We start from the raw sequence: 13104 nt of genomic DNA, 5'->3' as shown, positions 1-13104 counted from the left end.
GTGAAGATATTGTGGCTGAAAAGCACTAGTTTGATACTTAAAATTGACCAAAACTCTCCAACTTGGAAGCCGAAGAAGGTAAACCTCTCCATTATTGCATTACAAGTTGTGGAGTGCATAGACTGTCTAGTTTTTATTTATCTATTTCCACTGATGGAGTGCTTCAGATGGGGGAGGGAAACTCTACCTGTTTTTATTGCCTGATTTTAGTGTCTGAGAAAAAACTCTAGAAACAACTCTCCTTTGTTCTAGGCTGCAGTGGAACAACTTTAACAGGGTTTTGGCATTTCCTTTCCTTTATAAAACATGCTCAGCAAACTGCACCAGTTAATTACAGTTTGGTAAATTGTTATGTTAACAATTATGACATCTGCAGTGTTTTATAAAGCAACTAATTTAATAAAATCACTATTGTGAGGACTTAAAATTTGTGTTACCTCCCAAGAGATATTTTTGGAGAGTATAGAACACAGCTCTTGGGACTTACCTGTATACCTTACTAAAGTCTGATACATGCCTAATGTAGTTTCAGCTTTAAAACATGAAGGCTTTGCCAGGTCTGTAATAGTGTCACCTCAGAGCAGCAAAGGTATATGGCTGCCTGCATCTTAATTTATTTCGGGAAATTATTTTGTTATTTAGATTCCAAGGTCTAATTAAGTACCCAGATGACTTATTTATTTGGAGTAATTAAGCCTATAACTCAGGTTAGGGCTCTGAGCATAGATTTGGGGATTTTCTTTATTATATATTTTCTAACCGATTTACCCAAATTAGTGGTTTATTTTTCCCCCTAGTTGTCACAAAGGCAGTAGAGAGAAGACAAAAGTTTCCAATTTCTCTTATATAGAAAATTGGAACTTCAAAGCTCTGTAGACTAAGTGAAAAACAGGATCTAAATATTTTGAAGAGTTAACAGAAGCAGTGACTGCATAGCAATAATTACCATAACTAGATCGTTTTAAGGCACACAAGGGCTAAGATTTCCTTAGCAGTAATAATGACATACACTGAATTTAAAATTTATTTTATTATAGAAAGGTCAGTTTCTAACAAATGAAAATTTATCACCTGTTCCTTAACTGTGTAAATAATATTAAATTTCTTTGAAACTGGAATCTGCAGGCACAGGTATTCTTTAATCATTATTGTATCATCTAAAGAAGCCAACCTGAGAAAGAGGAAGCTTTTGATCTTAATTCTAGTATCCTTATGGTACAGATGAACAGTAACTTTTACATAGGAATTTCCTTGTGAAAAATCTCATTCTTTACCAATATCACAAAGGACTGATATGGTGCAGTTGTAGCTTTTCAACATGGGCACAGCTCCCCAGTGCATTAGTCCACTCTGACCACGAGCTATCCACGTGAGCAAACAGGCACCTGTGAAATATCTAACCTGCTAGCATGTCCTGAAGACAGCAGCCAGTCTGAGGGTCCTTTAGAAGCACATTGACAATTTCATAAAATTTGTGTTCATATGCCAACTTGTAGTACAGGTAGACATCTTCACAATATGTGAGTAACCTCTTCAGGTTTTCCATGACCATGTCAGTAGGCTGATGTTGTTTATATCTAGACAAAGAAGAGTGCGACATACAGGTTAAGAGACTACACCTTAGGTGAGGGCTGTAAGCCCCGACACCGCCCACTACCTAGAGAGAAGGGGCTAGAGTCTAAGTATCTGTTAGGTCATCAGAAATGTGATGTATTTTTCTATGCAAAAATATGTCAATACTTTTCTGATAACCCAGTATCTCAGGCTTGTGTCGGGGGTTCTTATAAACACATATTATTTCATTAAAAATTAGTATATTAATGCTCACCTTAATTAGCATAAGTTTACTGCTCTAAGAACAGCCTCTGGTGTTGAGTTTTGTCACCTTATTCTGAGTAGCTATCTTCCATAATAAGTACATAGTCCTATAGATGACTGTTCTCAATCATCCGTTTACATAAATCTATGAAAAGATCTCTTCCTTCTGGGGAGTCTTGACATCTCTTTGCTATTTTAAGCAGAGAGGGGTAGCTAGAGGCATGTTGCACTTAGCCATTAAATCCTTACTCCTATCTGACCTCAAAAGCAGAGGCAAGGAGAAATGTTGCGAGTTCACTTTTTTTTTTTTTTTTCAGATGTGAGACTTAAGGAGAGATATACAAATTCAGACTAATTTGCTAGGAGAAATTATAAATATAGCCAAACAGAGACACACAGCAGTATTGACTTGTTAACCTACGTTGTGGTAGATTACATAATTAGCCTCAATTTTTTATGCTCCCTCTTTTGCCACTTAAATTTGCACACTCTTGACATTGAACTCAGCAATTTGACTTGCTTTGGTCAAAGGATATTAGACATGATGCAAGGCACTTAAAAATTGTTTGCATGACTAGATTTCTTCCCCTCATCCTCTGCCTTCAGGGTGAGAAGTCTGTAGCCAGCCCCCTCATCCACAGGTAAGAGAGCTTGTGGAGCACAGCTAACCCCAATACATAAAATATAAAGTTGAAGTCACCCCAGCTGAGACACAAATCTGTGAACACAAATGGACTAAGTCCCAAAGTGGTTTTTTTTTGGGGGGGAGGGGGAGAGCTTTTTGCGATAGGGCGCGTGCGCTCACCAGACAGAGACAGACAAAGAGACAGAAAGCAAGAAATCACCGCCACGCCGCAATCCCTTCTCCTCCGTTCTCCTCTCAGGATCTTAGGCACGCACGCACACGCACCTGGCGTGAGTTTTAAGCCACCCGGGATGCGAACCGCGGTCAACTACATGGGAGCCCAGCGACATAGCCATTACGCTAACTGCTGGTCCCGAGAGTTCACTTTTAATACTTACTTTTTTGAAATCTCTTCAAATATACTAGATGTTAATAGCCTTTGCTGCTTAAATTCATCCAAGTAATTAAAGTCTCCTTTAAGAATCACTCGCTGGTACAGAATTTCAGCCCAATCTGGAACAAAGTCATAAGCCTCAGCCACAATAGAAGCCTTAAAAGGATGGAAGTGAAGGAGGATACCATGAGTCCATGGGATATAAAACTGAAGCCAGACTGCTCTAGAAAACAATACTGGATACTACTTAGTGAATATGGTTTAACTATATTAAAAGGCTGTGTCAGAGTCAGTAAGAAGTCTAGTGTTCGTTTGGCATTTCCCCTCCCATAAACCACAAAACACCTTCTTTCAGTGTTTTTAATCTTCCTGACTCAGGATTAATAAGACTGCTGAGAAAGAACATACTGTTATTCCCTCTAATTCACCTGTTCAAGGAACTGTGAAAGGGCTGATTCCTCAGTAACAAGGCCTAGAACAATCTCCTGGCATCCCTAAATCTCTGCACCAGCTGATGAGGCTCAGAGATTCCTGCAGGACTGCTAGCAGGGAAGTTACTCTGAACTTCAACTGTCTAGGGGGCCAGGAGTGTCTGCCTCTTTGCTGGCAAAGGCAGGGGAAAGGTGACATTACTGTCTCACCATTCTCTAACCTCTGCCTGAACAATATGTTAGTAAAAAATTGACCAAATTGCCTATTTTCAAAGTGTCTGAGGCAGCAAAGTCTGGAGAACTAGAATGTCCTGGTCTGCTATTGGCTCCAAGTCCTGAGTCACTCAACCTCTGGTCCCAGCAAGAGTGGGACAGCAAGAGAGAGGCTGCACCAACCCTGGCTAGTTTATTTTCCTGCTCACCTGGTAGAACCGAGGTAGGGCCACAATACAGTCCGTCAGCCTATGGTGGCCCAAGTTGATGAGCATTGTGTTCTGGCCAGTGTTCAGGAAGTGGATCTGTAGTGTTATCAACTTAGTGAGCCGATGACAGTGGAGGGCCTGTCGCACACAGGAGTCCTGAGGGACAAGGTAGAGGGAGGCACAAGTGGAGAAAGACTTGCCAGCATCTCTTTTGTGAACCCTCTGACAAACTGTCCTCACCCCTTCTGCCCCTGCTCAGCACATGACCCCCCACCCCCACCCCACCACCTTTTTACTTGGAAAAACCCAGGAACAAGAGAAAGTAATTCCCACTGAAGACACCATGTCCCAAGGCCAGTCTGGAATAAGATTCTGGTTACCTTGGCGTAACTCTCTCCTGCATCTAGCAGCAGAGTCAGGGCCTTGAGCAGCAGCTGCTTTAGCTGGTGGCTATCCTTGAGGCTGTCCTCTGCAGGGGAATAAAAGACTTGCTGAATCAGTTCAGGGTAGGCTGTTCTCACCCCACTTGTAGTGATGGGCTGAATAGCAACATTGCAGCCACATGTAGAGGAAGGCAGATATGTCTTACTCATATAAAGGCTACTTGGGCCAGAAACGCACATGCTCCTACTGTAACTGCACTCTGGAGCAGGATTTGGTGCCCCCTCTAGTTCTCATTTCTCTCTGAAACAAGGAAGGTTCATATGGCATCAACATGCACATCGGTTCCTGAGGGCTGATGGTGCGAAGGCTCCAGATCCTGAGTATGATCCCTGAGATGCAGATGCCTTCCAGGTCCCCCTTTCATCTCCTATCAGCCAGGCTGCTCCCCCTACCCTCCGACTGAGTGCTCAATGTCCCCCTCAGCTTCTAATAGCCATCCTCATGGATTCTTGGTCTGAGCCTAAGAACTTTCCCTGCTAGCAGCACTGCTCTGGGGATGCTGCTGTGGCCTCACTCACCCCAGGGCTGAGACTCAATCAATTTCAGCTGGATACGGGCAGCTGCTTCGTGGTTTTCACCTATCTCTCGGCACATGCTGAAGCACAGGGCGATCATGTTGTGCTTCTCACTATCCCCAGGGCGGCAGCGCTTGATGTAGTCCAGCAGGGCTGTCTTCAGGGTTCCACTCTGTCAGAAAAGAAGAGTGAATGGGGTTCATCCAGGGACTGCAAAGCAGGCAGGATTGGCTGAGTCTCTTGATTCGGAAGGTTCCCAAACTCCCCCAAAAGTGAAAAAGGTAAGCCAAGCTGAAAATGAGTAGAAAAGTGTATGCTCGCTCTCAGTGTAAGAGAACAGACATGTCCTCTTTACTGCTGGGAGTGTGAAAGGTAAAACTTTTCAACAGAAGCCTTAAAAATGTGCATGTATATGTTGATATACTAGTTCCCCTTCTAGGAATCTACTCCTAAAGAGAAGCAGAAAAAGTGCTAAGATGATCATAACAAGGATACTTAATAACAAATAATTAGAAATAATTCAGATGTCCAAAATAAGGGCTTAGTGGTACCACATGGCCATTAAAAACTGATATAGATTATCTGTTAATTTAGGAAATTCTTGTGATACACTCTTATTGAGAAAAGCAGGCTGTATTTTAATAGCATGATAAAAGTTTTGTGAAAATATGTAAGTATATGTCTTTGGGTACATGTGCAATGGAAAGGCCTATACCAAACTGTTAGTGGCTGTTTCCAGGTGGTGGATAGACACCCAGGGCTTTTTTCCTGTGTTCTGTTTTCCAAGTGTCTTACATGGAATATTCATTACTTTTGTAATAAGAAAAAGTTATTAAAAGAATATTTAAATGTAGAAACACAACTGCTTTACCTCAAAAACAATTTATAAAACCCTCTTGGGGATCCTGAAGAAGCACATACGTCAAGGACTTGCTCTCTCCAGACTGGGCCAGTCTATCGTGACACTGGCTCAACATTGAAGGTTTTTTTTTCTGCTTTGTCTCTTAATTCTGCTTGGCTGGGTCTAGATTCACTGAAGCCAAAAGTGTACTTGGGTTTTTAACTCTTACATGAGTGAAAGCAATGAACCAGCCAAAGGAATGAGTGACAGGTTCCATGAGTGACAAGCCCAGTGTCACACTAAGGACAGACAGGCCCCAAAGAGCTAAGTCAGTCAGGCCTTTACTTCCAAGTCATCAACTGTGCTGGCCCAGGCCTCTGCATTCACTTCCTCACTTGGCTCTCAGCTGCACGTCTTCATGGTACCCTGAGAATGCTACTCTAAAAGCCCTCACACTCAGCCTCGGGGTTGGACAGTCCACTTTTGGTATGGCTTTCCAGAAGATTTTGCACCTCTTAGGGCAGCATTTAAGATAGCAGAGATAGGTGACAGAAACTGAGAGAGAGAACAAACTCATTTCCTTCTATATTTAGCATCAGTACATCTCTACCTGGCATGCTCTGTGATCTTTTTTTCTTTCGGGGTGGAGGGGTGCTCAACAGGGTCTTATATTGTGAACCTCCCACCCCACTCCCCAGCTCTTCCAACCAGCCAGGCTTACGGACACACACGCCTGTGTTCGGTGTGTACAGGTTGACCAGGGAACCAAATCCCAATCTTCCCTATGGCTCCAGTATCACAGAGCAGCTAGGCCTGAATTTTGTAATCTTAGGCCACTGCTTATAGTGTGTATCTTAGGGTAGGGTGGGGGGGTCCCTAATTCCCACCCTCTACATCCCAGGGGTCCATCTTAATTATTCTGAGAAAGGCTGAGACTCCTGGAAGTCAGCAGTAATGACATTACTTTATACTTACCGGATCTAACTTCTTCCTCATCAGCACTTCAAAGTAGTGCTTTTTATGAAGCAAATCAAATATGTATGTCATCTCATTGTACCTTCCAATGCCGGTTAGGAGGCGGACCTGAGGGAGCAAGGTAGCGTGTATCAGCATCACTTGGAATTCTCTGAGCCAGACCACTACCCCTATCAGTTTGGTTACTTTTAGATGCCAAGCTCCAGGGGTAGAAGGGTTACTGGCCAGGCGGCAGTGCTTAGCTCCCTCCCAAGTACCCAACAAGTACCCTGGAGGATTTGGAAATGCCCGTCAGTGGGACCCTGCTGACTGTTCCCCTTCTCTGATGTTTCAAAATGTGGCTATTGAGTGCTAAGGGGCCATTCTCAGAGGCAGACATTCTTCCTCTTTCCATCACTCATTACAGTGGCCAATGGCTTCCTCAGCCACTTGTCATTTTCAAGCCCTAAGAATCTGGAGAGACACAAGGCTTTGGCTGTCAACTCAATTCAGAGCTTGGAGGAAGCCCTGAACTTTGTTTTGGGAGAAATGAAGCTGTTGTAGCCCTCTAGAATGCTAAGTGCCCTGGCAAGAGGGTGTGGCGGCCTTGGAACATGGTGGGGATTCTCGTGCCTGCTGCCGCAGAGCAGTCTGATGCCGACCAGTCATAACCTGGAGCAGAAGGCTGGGCTGCCTGGCCAACTGTCAAGCAGGTAATGGTATTCATATAGGCAGAACTCCCTAGACCACATTTGTTCTGAGTTGGCCCCCAACCTGTCTGTTCCTCTCAAAGATTCCCTTAGGCTAGCGGGCAGGGTTAGGGGGCTACTCACCACCAGTCCATACTCCTCGTTGGGGGCCAAGTGGTTATCTGTGAGCACCCGGGCAGCCTGTAGGACTCGGATGATGCCTTCCATGTGGCATGTCAGAGTGAAGCAGTGATGGGCCAGGATCAGAAGCTCTGTGGCTGGGTGAATGGGGCACTGGTAAGCAAGGGCTGTAAACCCTAGCACCCCACTGGCCTCTGCCTGATAAGAGGGAGGGGCCTCATAGAGAAGGGTCCTGCCTGGAGAGGGTGCTACCTCTAGTCTTCTGTGGCCCCTCACCTCACCAATTCTAGCTCTGGGAAGGCCCTTGGTATCTCAGTTCTCTCAGGGATTAGCTTAATCCTCAAAGGCAAGTTATACAGTGATCATGTCTCCAAAAGACCCAACAAATGAGAACAAGGGACCCTGCCTTCTGAAGAATGGAGAAACTTCCCACAAACTGGTGGACTTCCTGCCAGCCTGAATCCAAGGGTGTATTCTGCCTGTATAGCAGTGGACACTTAGGGCCTAATAAGTGCCATTTGGTATCCTGGATTTCTGGATTTGTAAAATACTTGACTACATACAGATTTAAAACCACATGACAGAAGACAAGACTCAAAACATCAGGACCTTCTATAACTGACTGAGGAGATGCTGCTCAAAGTTGCTGACTTCATCTGAGAGGGGCTATCCAGCCACCTAGCCCCAGCCAGGCTTCAATCCTGAGGAGCTGAGGAACAGCCACAGGATGGACAGCTTGTCCTTTTTTTCCTTTGGATAAAAGTTACTTTCTGAGGCAAAACAAACTGCTATACACAATCACTGTAAGCACAATTAAAAAACAAACTGGGAAATATATTTGCCATGATGAGGATTGAAAAAGGGTTCCCAACCTTAATACATACTGTGTCCTCAGGTTTTGCATCTGCAGGGCCCTCCACAAACCTACTGACTCCCAAGCACCCTTGACAACTAATCTTTTGGGCCTTAGTTTGGATCTTCCTTCCAGAAATGTCTTGATCCCATCAGCCTTACTCTACTGTGTAAGAGCCCATCTGTGTGCTCCAGGCACCACTGCAACTGGTTCACCATATCCTGCCTGGCACATGGCTGGTACTCAGTAAGAACTACAGAAAGATACTCTAAAAGAACTGTTTGGGACCAGCAGATGGCGTAATAGTTACATTGCTGGACTCCCATGTAAGTTGACTGTGTTTTGAGTCCTGGATCCAGTGGCTTAAAACTCACACCAGGAGCATGTGTGTACATGTCCAAAATCCCAAGAGGAGAATGGAGGAGAAGGGATTGCGGCATGGCCATCTCCCCTGGGGGGTGATTTCTTGCTTTCTGTCTCTCTGTCTCTGGTGAGTGTATGTGCCCTATAGCAAAAATCTATCTCAAAAAAAAAATTTCAACCTTGGTAAAGTCTCCCATTTCTTTGTTCACCTTGCCAGTAAAATGCCTTTGGGCCTATCATATTTGCAAAGTGGAATGGGTTCCAGAAAATAATATTCTCATACTTAAGTGAGAATGAGAAGTGAATTTTTTTTTTCTAGAGTAAAATCTGGCACATGTACTATACATATATATTGCAGAAGCCTTTAAACTGGGCATGTCAGGACCAGCAGATGGCGTAATGGTTGCATTGTTGAACTCCCACATAATTGACTATGGTTTGAGTCTCACTGGCAGCTTAAAATTCATGCCTGGTGCATGTGCATGCATACCCAAAATCCCAAGAGGAGAATGGAGGAGAAGGGTTTGCAGTGTGGCTATCCTCTGAGGGAGTGATTTCTTGTTTTGTCTCTCTGACTCACTCTGTCTCTCTGGCGAGCACAAGTGCCTACAGCAAAACTCTCAAAAAAAAAAAAAAAAAAAAAAAGGCTTATCTTTTGAATCAGGAATTTATCTTAAGGAAATAATGATGTATATGCACAGAGATTTGCCCATAGGATGTTCATCAGTGTTTAAAATTGCAAAAACTGGAATGAATCTAAGTGTCCTGTGATAGTATAAATACTTTTTAAAAATAATAATTTTAACTTTATTTACTTTTATTTGACCAGAATGGGACAGAGCGAGAGTGAGAGAGAAAGCAAACTGCCTGGTCTGGGACTCGAACCACAGTAGACCATGTGGAAGTCCAGCGACCTTAATCACCATACCACCTGCCAGCCCCAACAGTATAAATATTTTAACTACATGTAAGAGAAATACTGTATAACCATTAAAAATGATAGCGAAAAGTACTCATTGTCATGACAAATATGGCAACATATTTACAAAGTAAAAAGTTTATACATAGTATGCACATATAATGCCATTATCGAAAAAAGGAAACCTATACTCTTGTATAGAAAAAGATCAGAAATGGGTCAGCAGGTGGTACGGTGGTTAAGGCACTGGACTCCCAACATGGCTGACCACGGCTAAATCCTGGACCTGGTGGCTTGCATTCTCACTTTCCTTCTTTCTTTCTCTCTGTCTGCCTCTCTGGTGAATGCATGTGCACTACAGCAAACAAAATAATAATAAAAAAATAATAACTTTTTTAAAAAAGAAAAAGATCAGAAATACACATACTATTAGTGTCTACAGTGATCTACACATTGTAGAAAACAAACAGGCTTTGAAATCAGAGGCTGGGTTCAAATATGATCTTTTCCATTTAACAGTTAAACATTTAACTTTTCTATGGTTCAGTTTCCCTCCTCCTAAAATGACAATAATATTCACTTTCCATGGTAATATAAGTGTAAAATAAGCTTGTCAAGTGATTAAAGGTTACTTTTTTTGTGTGATTATAAGTGTTGGGAGTACTTTTCCATACTTTCCAATTTTTTTTTCAGTGTTTTTATGGTTTTCTATCAAAACTGATAAGCTACACTGCAGCACTAGGTATCCAGAGTGGGAACAAGGACACAAATCGAGTTTTGGAGAAAGTGACTTGAAACTCAGAGACCCGTTCAGTCCCAAAAGGTATAAGAAAAAGGCCAAGAACTTACTACAAGACAGTTCCCCATGGGGAACGGAGGAAATCTTATCCAGCAACTTCATGCCTACCAATGTGCGATCTTGACACAGAGTGGTCAGCTGAAGAAATGTCTGGCTTTCCTCTGCTGGGTTGAACACCTGCTTACGTCCTGTACAGAAAGATGTGGAGACAGGTACTGGCTTTGCCCGAGAGAGCTGGGAGAAGAACAAGGGCCCTAGGCCAGAAAGCCCACGTGCCCAGGTTTGGGCACCAGGAGGCAATGTTAATGGAACTCCTGCAGCCCTCCCAAGCTAAGCCTAAACCCCTTACTCTACTTTCCAAGACAAAGGGAGTTCTTTAGCTCAGAGAAAGGTTCAGCTACTCTGCATAACTGTAAAATATTTTTTAAAAATAATAGTAACAAAATAAATAATACTTGTGTTCCCTTCTTGCAAGTATAATCTGGAAACTTGAGAGAGCAACACAGAAATGTCTATGAACATAATGGCCAAATCCTTAACAGTGGGGACCCAGGAATGCTGTCAAGAGTTTGGGGGACTGGAAGGCAAGATACCTGTTCCCTCAGATGGGGTCAGCAGCTCCTGTGTCACCTCTTCAGCCACAAGTTCAGCCACAGTCTCTGGCTTGAGGCCTTGGGTGCTAATGAAGGCCTGGGCTCGTCTGCATCGGTCGGGCTGCTGAGAGGCCAAGATTGCCCGAAGCACGGCCTCACCATCCTGGGCAGCCACATCTGAGTAGGAACAGCCCAGTTCCTGAGAGAAAGGCAAAGTTAGTCAAAGTCTATTTTGGAAGACAGGAAAAGCAAAAGACAGTCTTTGATGGCTGATGGCTAGACCCCATGGTTTCCTAAGTTTCAAGATCCCTCACCCTGACCAAAAACCTTAAAAGAACCAAGTACCCCTTCCTTGCCCTATCATTTCCCCTTGGCTAAATCCAAGCAAAAGAAAGCATGTCACTTCAGAAAGCACCAGGGGCCACCTCTTGTTGAAAAATACTGACCTTTTCAAACATTATGAAATGTTAAGAATGCTGAATGAAATGCCAGAGCCCCTGCTTTTGTTCCCACAGCAGTGACAAACCCCCAATTTCCAAAGAAGTCTAATTCTCCGAGGCAAAGTGCTCTAACGCTCAGTTCTATTTCTCGTGCTCTCCCACTTCCAGTCTGCTATTTCTTCCCCAACCAATACAAAGCCACAGGCAATGTCCAGCTGTCCTGGCTCCTGTCGTTAGTCACTGTATCCCATGTGGAGTGCTCCCAAAAATCATAAAGCAAAGCTGCTGCTTTTTTTTTTTTCCCCGAGAGGTTTTCGCTATAGGGTACGTGCGCTCGCCAGACACACAGAGAAAGACATAGAGACAGAAAGCGAGAAATCACCCCCCAGGGGGGATGGTCACGCCGCAATCCCTTCTCCTCCATTCTCCTCTTGAGATCCTGGGCACGCACGCACACGCGCCCGGCATGAGTTTTAAGCCACTGGGTCTGGGACGTGAACTGCGGTCAACTACGTGGGAGTCCAGTGACATAGCCATTACGCTAACTGCTGGTTCCCATAAAGCAAAGCTTCTAACAGTAGGGCTAGAAGGAACGCTCGTGGCCAAATCATTTTCAGATAAAGAACTAGAGGCCCACAGAAGTAGAATGTCTTACACTAGTTTCTGGCTGGCTGAACTGCAGCCAAGTCTCACATTGTTTAGGCACTTCGGCCTGGTGTCCTTCTGACATTCTAAAAATGGACTTGCAGGGGCCACATCTTGACAAAAGCTCCACTCCCAGATCATGACTACCATCTGAAGGGCTGGCTTGGCAATGTCCAGTCTACCTCCAACCTCCTACTTCCCTCCCTTTTCAGAAAGGGCTTCCTGTGGCGGCCCATGCTTTAGCATGTACCTTGGCAAGTTCATACAGACAGAGGACCTGTCGGCAGTAGTTCTTTCCATGGAGGCATTTGCTTGTCAGAGTTTCCAGGCTGGCCTTCAATCCATCACTGGGAGGCACCATCACGAATGACTGACTATCCAGACTTGAATCTGGAAGCAGATACAAGTCTGAGGGTGGCTTTCAACTAGCAGAGTGAGCCTCTTCTCAGCTCCATACAGCTCTCCCCCTTTACCCCCGGCTCCCTGCACAGCTGACTCTCCCTGGGTCTGGGAGACCTCTAATGAGTACCCACTTCAACTACTATCATGGCCTCTTCCAGGAAGTCTGAGCTGAGATACTTCAAAAACCTCATATGCTACAAAAGACTCAAAGCCACTTAATAAGAGTTCTAGATGGCAACACCAAAGCTGCCTGCCAGCCTCTCCTCTGCAAGCTCCCTCCAATTTCCCCTTTAATCAAGTAAGAGTCCAGGCCTAGCTGATGTCTCAAAAGTCTCTCCCATCACCGCCTTATCTCTGGCCTTCATCACCCTGCAGCTGAGAGGCTTCTCTGCTGCAGCCTTTCTTCTCTTCTCAGGTTTTCCACACACTCACTTCTAAAATGCCAATATGCTTTAAAGGTACAGAAAATGAAAATCCAGGCCAGCCCATGGTGTGGTGGTTAAGAGGGCTGGCTCCCACATGGCCAACCACAAGGTTCAACAGCCTGGGAAACACACAGGTGCATGTGTGTGCATGCCTAAGCTCCCCAAAGGAGGGAGACATGGAGAAAGGATTGCAGTGTGGCCATTCCCCCATGGAGGGAGGGTGATTTCTCACTTGCCCTCTCTCTCTCTCTCTCTTTCAGGTGAATACATATGCCTTCTGGCAAATTAATAATAATCGAACATGAAAATTTCTTCCTCATTGAAAAAAAAAAGCGCTTAGCCTGAAATAGAAGAAAACTTACTTAATTTAATGAAGGGTTTCTATTAGGGA

At 44.2% G+C, this 13104-nt stretch overlaps 1 protein-coding gene across 2 annotated transcripts in view; it reads right to left on the bottom strand.

Annotated features, from left to right (window-relative positions):
• Positions 1-302: 302 nt before the first annotated feature.
• SPG11 (SPG11 vesicle trafficking associated, spatacsin) overlaps positions 303-13104 on the bottom strand; it is a 92945-nt gene continuing 80143 nt past the window's right edge. For both annotated transcript variants that reach the window (XM_006170740.3, XM_014585100.2), the window contains 10 exons: positions 12137-12276; positions 10802-11000; positions 10259-10396; positions 7278-7411; positions 6466-6573; positions 4653-4821; positions 4071-4159; positions 3691-3846; positions 2842-2993; positions 303-1577 (listed from right to left, as the gene is read on the bottom strand). In XM_006170740.3, coding sequence (XP_006170802.1) covers positions 1397-1577; positions 2842-2993; positions 3691-3846; positions 4071-4159; positions 4653-4821; positions 6466-6573; positions 7278-7411; positions 10259-10396; positions 10802-11000; positions 12137-12276 — 1466 coding nt within the window. In that variant the 3' untranslated portion in view covers positions 303-1396. The remainder of the gene's footprint in view (positions 1578-2841; positions 2994-3690; positions 3847-4070; positions 4160-4652; positions 4822-6465; positions 6574-7277; positions 7412-10258; positions 10397-10801; positions 11001-12136; positions 12277-13104) is intronic.

Source organism: Tupaia chinensis, unplaced genomic scaffold (assembly GCF_000334495.1).
Source record: "Tupaia chinensis unplaced genomic scaffold, TupChi_1.0 Scaffold148874_1, whole genome shotgun sequence".
In the NCBI taxonomy this organism is placed as follows: Eukaryota; Metazoa; Chordata; class Mammalia; order Scandentia; family Tupaiidae; genus Tupaia; species Tupaia belangeri.
This window is presented reverse-complemented; position numbering and strand designations above follow the sequence as displayed.